Source organism: Rhincodon typus, unplaced genomic scaffold (genome assembly GCF_021869965.1).
Source record: "Rhincodon typus isolate 14 unplaced genomic scaffold, sRhiTyp1.1 hic_rhity00005096, whole genome shotgun sequence".
Taxonomy (NCBI): domain Eukaryota; kingdom Metazoa; phylum Chordata; class Chondrichthyes; order Orectolobiformes; family Rhincodontidae; genus Rhincodon; species Rhincodon typus.
In genome coordinates this window covers 1-9,175 of record NW_025970734.1, presented here as the reverse complement: position 1 = coordinate 9,175, position 9,175 = coordinate 1, and the positions used below count along the sequence as shown (strand labels likewise).

The 9,175-nt window shown below is 37.6% G+C and overlaps 1 protein-coding gene across 1 annotated transcript; it reads right to left on the bottom strand.

Moving 5' to 3' along the window:
* Positions 1–420: 420 nt before the first annotated feature.
* On the bottom strand, positions 421–9,170 carry LOC125481023 (myosin heavy chain, skeletal muscle-like; the record flags this gene model as incomplete). The annotated part of the gene is made up of 14 exons (XM_048594003.1): positions 421–555; positions 1,981–2,076; positions 3,257–3,361; positions 3,538–3,708; positions 3,821–3,946; positions 4,040–4,243; positions 4,607–4,915; positions 6,961–7,085; positions 7,196–7,361; positions 7,448–7,631; positions 7,723–7,919; positions 8,459–8,577; positions 8,890–9,016; positions 9,111–9,170. Coding segments are annotated over 14 exons (2,124 nt in total), but the record flags the coding sequence as incomplete, so codon positions are not given.
* Positions 9,171–9,175: the final 5 nt, after the last annotated feature.

Here is a 9,175-nt window from a genome sequence, read left to right as displayed (position 1 = left end):
TGTATTGTACCTCTCTATTATCATCTTCTCAAATATGCTAAGACAAGACACATTCTCCTTGATCACATGTTTTCCTTAATCAATGCATTCTGACACATCACCAGGGCAGGTAGGCCTTGAACTCTGGCCTGGAGGTGGGGATACTACCACTGCAGAGAAGACTGCCCCTTAGTACTTCCTATATTTATAATCAATTAATGAGATCATTGAAATGACTCAGTTCTCTTCTGTTGCAGGTGCTTTGTTTCCCTCGCTGCACTTTTATTTCATATTTGCGGCAAGTTTGGGGAAAAGATTTTTTGAGCTGAAAGGTGCAAGGGCAAGACTAACTAATTGGCAGACATCATTACATACTCTGCTACTTCCATATTCTGACCACTAGCTTGAACACTAAGTTTGAATTAATAATGCACACATTACCTTGCTTGCAAAATCACGACTTTTGGCCCTGAGTTTGTTGACCTGGGATTCTGCAATATCAGCACGTTCCTCTGCTTCTTCCAATTCATGTTGCACCTTCCTAAATTTGGTTAAGTGGACATTGGATTGTTCCTCCTGAAGAAAATAGTAGATAGAGTAGATGTGACCAGCCAAATATAAGCAATTACGCATACAGTTTTGAAAGTATCATATTTATCAAGCAAGCAACAGCAAACTAATTGGCAAAACATAAAATAGTACATTTGTTTATCTCTGCTAAGTAGCTTAAGAATTTCAAGGACACAAACTTTCAGCATCCATTCTTACCAATCTAACTGATTAGACAATCACCGGGAATGGCTTCACTTTCCAAGACTACATTCCTATGGTGGCCTCCTAGCATCAATCCTTAAATACTTCCAATTCTTCATTCACAGAATGGCCCTCAGGAACACAATGGTGCCACCCTGTTTATTGTTACCACTGCATCACAATCTCTCCAGCAATCTCTCCATTGTCACCAAATTGTTAAATCATGTATCTAACATCCAATAGTGGTTGAACACAAATTTTCACCAAGTATCAGGATAATGTTATCATGAGCCCCCACCACAAACTAATTTTTGATGTGAAGTGAGCTTTTAACCACATATATGTCTGAGCAATAAGACTCCCAATTTTCACCTCCATTATGTTGTCCAATCCTGTCCTTGCCTTAGATTATCTGCTGCTGACAACCTCATCCATGCCTTTGTCATCTATGGGCTTCACCACTGCAATTAACTCCTGACTTATCTCCCATTTTCTATCCTTCCATAAATTTGAGTTTATTCAAAATTCCACTCCCATGTCCTAACTTGCATTACATCCTGTTCCCCAATCCTCTTGTGTTCACAATACTGGATTCCAGTCCAGAAATTTGTCAGTTTTAAAGACATCATGGTTGTTCATAAAGTCTTGCGGGGCCTCACTCCTTTTTATCTCTGTAATTTCCTGCTGCAATGAAAATCTCTGAGATAACTATGCTCCTCTAATTAGAGCTCCTTATACATTATGATTTTAATCATTCCACCATTGGGGATTGTCTTTCAGATACTAAAGTCTGAGGCTTCAGAAGTTTCTCCCTAAACCTTTCCACCTTGGTAGTTTTCTTTAAGACAATGCTTAAAACCTATCCCTTTGATGACCTTTTTGGATATCCACCCTATTACTTCCTTGTACAGCTCAGTGTCAAAAATTCTAAGCATTGCAATTGACTCTTAACTGCTGTTTGAGCGACTAGGAATAGGCAACAAATACTGTCATAGCCAGTGACACAGATCACATTGTTGAAAAAAATAGTTGACATCATCTCTGCAAAGTACCATTGGATTTTCCAATGTTAATGGTGCTACACAAATACAGGTTGTGTTGATTTAAACTATTCTTTACAGTTTATTACATATTTACAATGAAGTAAACAATAGCTTTGGATAAATGCATAAACATAAGAGCATGGATGAAGATATATCGCATTTTCTTAGCTAAGTGCTTGCAGTTGAAAGCGTATTTATTACTTACAGCCTCCTCAGACTGCCTCTTGTAGGTTTTAACTTTCATTTGCAGTTTGTCAACCAGGTCCTGAAGTCTCAGATTATTCTTTCTGTCTTCCTCAGTCTGTGTTCAGAATTTGTGAACAGAAAGTTATAGACAATGAGTACCGTTGACATTACCATTTGTAAAGCTCTTCAGCTAAATGCCTGGATTAAATAGTTTACAGTTTTCAGACTAACTTACTTAGTTACAACTTAATTATTTACTAACAGCTCAGTGGTTTTGTTCTGAGGCAAATCAAACCAAGCAGGAAAATTCCAAGTTTGAATTGCTGTGCCTTTTTTTATTTCAAAAGTGTACTTTATTCATAAATGTATCTTTTTATACATACATAGTCACTAAGGTAGTTCCGTTCTGTACGGTAGCATATTAAGAAAACAAACAAACATCGGAGTTTGAATCTATCCAGCAAAGAAATCAAATATGTCTCTTACTTGTACAAGATTATATTTACATACATTTGAGGCTGTGCTTTTTACTTAGTTGATCAGAGCAACAGCAGTGGAGCAGAGTACTGTTTTTAGTTTAGGGACTGAGAGTCGTACATCAGCCAAGCTTCTACTCTCATGGTGACTGCTGTAAGTCTAATGTCTGTGACTGATAGGTCAGGTCATGTTAATACTCGGTGGAGATGGTTTAAAGCTTTACTCTGGGACTCTGTGACTAAACAACCATCACAGATCGCCTATCAAGAGATATACATGAATAACAATAATAATTTGGTGAGGAACCAAAGTGTACACAGATATTCACATCAAAGCAAACCCTCAGAAGAGTGAAAACTGATGAGAAACAAAAGATAAGACTTATGAATACAAGGTCTTTGAGTGGATAATTATATAAAATTACTGTTCCTGGTGGGCCTGACCTAGGGACCAGAAGGCTCCACCTTTTATTGCATTACATCTCAATCAAGTTTCATTGCTTACCTTTGGTTAGAGAAAGGAAAATCAGGAAAGTCTCCCATTCCTGTTACTATCCACTTTTGAGGAGGTATGAAGCATGGATGTCAAGTGAGAACAGAACTGGGCCAATTAGTTACTATTCATAATAAATAGCTGGTCAACACACACTGGCTGACACTTCTTACAAAGTGACTACAATACTTGGTTGAACTACAGAAGGGTGGCCAGTTTTTCTGGAATTGTGTTGCAACAAGAGTTAAAGGTTTAAAGAAGAAGAAGTGAGAATACCTTTAACTTAAAAAAGAAATTAAAGGTTAATTCAAATTACATCTCCCTACCTGGTACTGGAGTTCTTTGACCCTCCTTTCAAATTTACGTAGACCTTTAACTGCCTCTGCACTTCGCTTTTGCTCAGCTTCAAGTTCATTCTCAAGCTCACGTACCTACAATGCAAGTGAAATCATTTTCAACAAAAAGCTAAGAAAACCTGAATACATTTGTATTTGTTCCAGTAGAAGCATTGCAAGATTTTCTCTGTTGAAGATCACATTATTCTTAAAGACGAAGTATTAATGGATTGTGCCCTAATCTAGTTTGCATAATTCTTAAGACTTCATACCCTGGCCTCCAGTTTCTGGAGCTGTTTCTTTCCACCTTTCATAGCCAGCTGCTCGGCCTCATCCAGACGGAGTTGCAGATCCTTCACAGTCTGCTCCAGATTCTTTTTCATTCTTTCCAAATGAGCACTGGTGTCTTGTTCCTTTTTCAGCTCTTCCGCCATCATAGCAGCCTTATAATGACATTATGAAATATTGACAATATCAACAGACAGATAAAATGTGTTATAAAGAGAGCTGGTAAAATAATGTGAGATTACTATTAAAATTGAAACAGGGCCTTACATCTGTTATGGCTTTCTTTGCTTTCTCTTCTGCATTTCTTGATTCTTGAATAGCATCTTCAACTTCATTTTGAAGCTGGCTAATATCAGTTTCAAGTTTCTTCTTTGTGTTTATGAGGCTGGTATTCTGTTAGAAGCATTAATCAGAGATGCTATGGTCCACGTATCAAAATGTTGCACAGCTAATTCAGTCTGAAAGATTGCTGTTGTTTCACTTTACCTGGGTGTGCAGGAGTTGCACACGTTCACTTGCATCAACCAATTCCTGCTCAGCAATTTTGCGAGATCTATCTGTTTGTTCAAGGGCTGCTCTTAATTCTTCGATTTCAGCAAGCTGTAAGCTGCACCTCCGTTCAACCACAGCCAGTTGTTCCTTCAGATCATCTTGGCTTCGGAGGGCCTCATCAAGATGCAACTGGCATTCCTTAAAACAAGTTTGGTAATTGATATTAACAAATTGTATCTTAAAAATGCTCACATATAATCTAATTCTAGCCATCAGTACAATTAGGCATTATTGGTGTTTATTATTCCATTTTTATGTTGCAATCTTTTAATATAAGTTAACCCTGCAAGTTAAATAACAATGTGTCAATTGACAATACATTAAGTACATAGTTGAACTTTGCACATGAGATAAGTGGTCTCAATTTAAGGATGGACATATTTTACAACTTCTAAACAGCAGTCAAGGAAAATTGTGTACAAACATTAGAAATTCACCATAAAAGTCTTTGGTTTATTAGCACTAATTTATTATTACTGCATATTCTGAAGCGTCACAAACCTTGAACTGGACTTGCAAGTTTCGGAAATGTTTCAGAGCATCTGCTGCTTGACGGTTTGCATGGTTCAACTGAATTTCCATTTCATTCAAATCTCCCTCCATTTTTTTCTTGATCCTCAGGGCATCATTTCTGCTCCTAATTTCAGCATCCAGAGCAGTCTGCATTGTCTCCACTGTCCGCTGATAATTCCTTTTGATTTGCTCAATCTCTTCATCTTTTTCCGCAATCCGCCTGTCCACTTCTGATTTCACCTGGGTCAATTCCAGCTGAATACGCAGGATTTTACTTTCTTCATGCTCCAGAGATGCCTTTAAACGTATGACATAGGGCAACATCAAATATTTATTCAGGTAATAGATTACCGCAGCTGCTAGAAATGGTGGTGTAGTGGTAATGTAACTGGGCTAGTCAACCAGAGGCCTACACTAAAGGTCTGGGGACATGGGTTTAAGTCCAGAGCAGCTGGTGAAATATGAAACTCAATTCATATGTCTGGAATATAAAGCTAATGTCAGTAATGGTAACTTTGGCAACTTTCATAAACTGTGGTCTTGAGTTAGTTATCTGGCTCACTAATACCCTCTAGGGAGAGCAGCATGCTACCCTTTGTTGATGAGGCCTTCAAGTGACCAAAGAGCCACTGCAAGCCACTGAATTGAGGAGGCAACTAGAGATAGACAATCCCTGCTGGTGTTACTTGGTGAAACTCAGAAATCCTGAAAGAATATTTTAAAAATGGCTTGAGGAAAACATTTATGGAGTTGCAAATGATCAAACTATAACAGCCATCATAACATATAAAAAATTGGCTTATCAAAATTCTACTGTTCCCATGAGTTTGCGTTACAATATTTTATGGTAGTAATGTCATCAAAATGGTCAGCCTAGGCTGTCATAACTTCATTGTGAAACCAGCAGCAAATCCTGAAGTCCACAAATGCGGAGTTATACAGGAAAATCCAAAAACTGCTGCCAGTGATACTCTGCTTCTCTACAGAGTAGCCTGTTAAGATCCCTCCAAGGCTGAATCTATGAGAGATATTTGAAGTGATTAGAACTTTGACTCACATGCTGTTGAAATGTTTACACCATGGGTAAACAAGTTCATTGTTCCTGCTAGACAGCCTCACTGACCCTGGTAGAGTAGTTTTATTGCTGTTAAATGGCAAATTGCCCCATTATGTTAAGAAATTCCACATATTTTGAAAATAATATTCTTTTTAAAAGTTGTTTACAACCATTTTTTGTTTTCTGGCCTAATCTCATGTTTATATCCTAATTGTCTTTTATCTGTAAAATTGAAAAATTAAAAGCAAAAGGGTTCAGTTGTTTTCATTTCTTGGTTTGTTGTCTATGAGATTATATGATTGGCAATTTACCTTGTCTAATGACAGAATTGTTCCTAGTTTCCCACACTGACTTCGTGAGAAACTTGTGTTGCAGAAATCGCTAAATCTAACTTTTAGTAATGAACATAATGAGTAAAAAATGTGCAAATGTGTTCTTGTGATAACTTTCTCAGAGGTCAGAGAAGGCCAGAAAATCCAATTGATTAAAACTAATAATGATGTCCAAACAGACACAAGATTCACAGTGACAAGCCCCCAGCACTGATTGTTGGATTTACATTACTCCATCATTTTCTTTGCACTAACGGCACCTCACATTTAGCCCTCTCATTATTTTTAACAACATGCAATGTTTGCAAACTTATTGCTCATTAAAGTCATTAATAAAAGTTAGAGTTTCTAATTGATAGTATAATTTTTAGTGAGGTGATAATTGTTAACTCAGCTCCATTCAATCTCTTTGGCCAAGGATTCAAATAATTTAAAGTGTTCAATCTCACATTCATGTATGTAATCAATTTATAAAGATTAGTAAATTGTAATCTTCCATGCTGTCAAATTGCTTTTGTTCCATTCCTTTCAGTCTCTTTCATTAATCCAGTATTTCATTTCCCTCACCTATATGTCTTTCTATACTTGATCTAATGGTAATTCACCTTATTTCCTCTCAGCCCTTTCTCAATTTCTTTCATTTCCCTCACTTTATTTATCTCCCTATACCTGATATAATGGTAATTCACCTTATTTCCTCTCAGCCCTTTCTCAACATTTTTCTCAATACTTAAATATTCTTGGTTCAGTTTTGCTGATTCTTCCAATAACTAAAGTCTCAGATACTCATGTTGCCTCAACTTTAAATCACTAGCTCACACATCAAGCAAACTATGGCACAGATAATATTTGAGTTAATGAGTACAAGGAAGGGTCAAACTAAAGGTAAAAGTCACAAGCCTTTCTGCCTCCACAAAAATTCAATAAGTCCCAGTCAAAACCAGTAAACAAACCTCAGCCTCTTCTAATGCTGCATGAAGATCAGCTTTTTCCTGCTCAGCCAACTTTTTAGCTTTTTCCAGCTCATGGATAGTCTTTCCATTCTCACCAATCTGTTCAGTCAGATCTGAGATCTCCTCTGTTTAAAGAAATAAATATTTTTGCAAGTCAGTTATGAATAAATTTTCATTTAAGTTGAATGTCTATATGCTTGCTAGAGAGGACATTCCGTCTCTTAGTAGAACTCACGCTGCAGATTCTTATTCTCTCGTTTAAGAGTTTCCAGGTTATCTAAAGCTTCCTCATAAACATTCTTCATCTTGAACAATTCTGTACTTAGAGAACGAGATTCCTTCTGTGTTGCCTCCAGATCACTTTGGGTCTCCTCATATTTCTGCTTCCATTCTGCCAGAATCTAAGATGTCACAGGAATGCACAGTGAGCATGTTATTCAAAACTACACATAACTGAATCTAAATAACTCAACTTTTGCGACAATACCTTGTCAAAGTTTCTCTGCTTCTTATCAAGAGCGGCTGCAGCAGCATTAGCTCTCTCCACATCAATCATTAGATCTTCCACTTCTCCTTGCAAGCGCAGTTTTGTCTTTTCCAGTGAGGCACACTTAGAATTCACTGCTTCGACATTGTCCTCAGCGTCTTGGAGTCGCTGTGCAAGTTTTTTCCTGAAGATGATAACAATCACTCAACTGTTGCCAAAACAGCTAAAACATCACCCAAAGAAACCGTAAGCTAAAATTCTCTTAATGGACCTACTTGGCCTCTTCCAGTTCCTCTGTGCGCTGGATTGCATCAGTTTCGTATTTTGTCCTCCACTGAGCAACTTCACTGTTGGCCTTGGACATGCCGCGCTGGAGCTCGGCCTTTGCCTCCTGTTCCTCTTCATATTGTTCACGGAGCAAATCACAGTCATGGTGGGCGGATTGCAGAGCATGTGCCAAGGCACTCTTAGCCTGAAATATTTCAAATTGAAAGGAAATGGTTAAATATTACTGTTTAAAACAGTAAACACGAAAGAATCTTTTCCAAAGAAATAAAAGCAGTCCATGCAAGGATCAGTCCTTTTTCATCATGTATCTAAACAAATGCAAGGAATTATCATTCAGATAATGGGGCAGCACAGTGGTTCAGTAGTTAGCACTGCTGCATCACAGCACCAGGTTCAATTCCACCCTCGGGCAACTGTCTGTGTGAAGTTTGCACATTCTCCTCGTGTCTGCGTGGGTTTCCTCCCACATTCCAAAGATGTGCAGTTTATGTGGATTAGCCATGGGAAATACAGGGTTGCAGGGATGATGTGGGTGTGGGTGGGATGCTCTTCAGAATGTCATTGTGGGCTGAATGGCTTGCTTCCACACTGTAGGGATTCTATGATTTCTCTGAAATTAAATATCTGTAATATTTGAATTCATTCCTAAAATCAATCAAGTGTTTCAGAAATTAAATTCATAATTCACTAAATGGTAAAGTATGATTGTGCCACAGTTTTCACCTTAGTTTCTTCTTCCAACTGCCTCTTTAGCTCCTCAATTTGTTGAGTGAATGCTTGTTTCCCTCGAGTAAATTGTGAAATGAGGGCATCCTTTTCTTCAACCTGACGACTTAATTCCCCTTAAATTTAAAAGAAATACAATTGAACCAAAACAATTGGTAGTGATGACCCTGGTCTTCTGCTGAGATATTTATCTTAAGTACCTCATCTCACAGAACTGTACATGAATCTCAAGAAGACATGAAAGTGGTCAGTATCAAGCTAGTTTTGCACCACATATGGTTGCAAGCCATCAATGTACGTGGTGAACCATTATTGTAAGACATGTAGAAAAAGATAGTATGGATACAAAACATCCAAAGTAGGTAATAAATGAGAATATAATCTCAAATTGGAACTTCAGGCAATCATGAAGTTTACGAAAGACATACCACTTTCTGTCTGTAATCGAGCTCGTTGTGTTGATATGTCATTCACAAGACGCGTTTGTTCTTCATGTTTTGCTTTTATTTCATTAAGTTGGTCCTCAAGAGTTCGACAATTCTTCTCAAGATTACCCTGCAATTCAATTATTTATGGCACATAAACAGTGTGTATATACAGTAATAACTTGTCTGCAATACTTAGAACAGAAAGACAATTTGTGACATACCTTTAATTTAGAAACCGTTTCCATGTTGCTAGCCAGGTCATCAATTTCCATCTTCAGCTCACTCT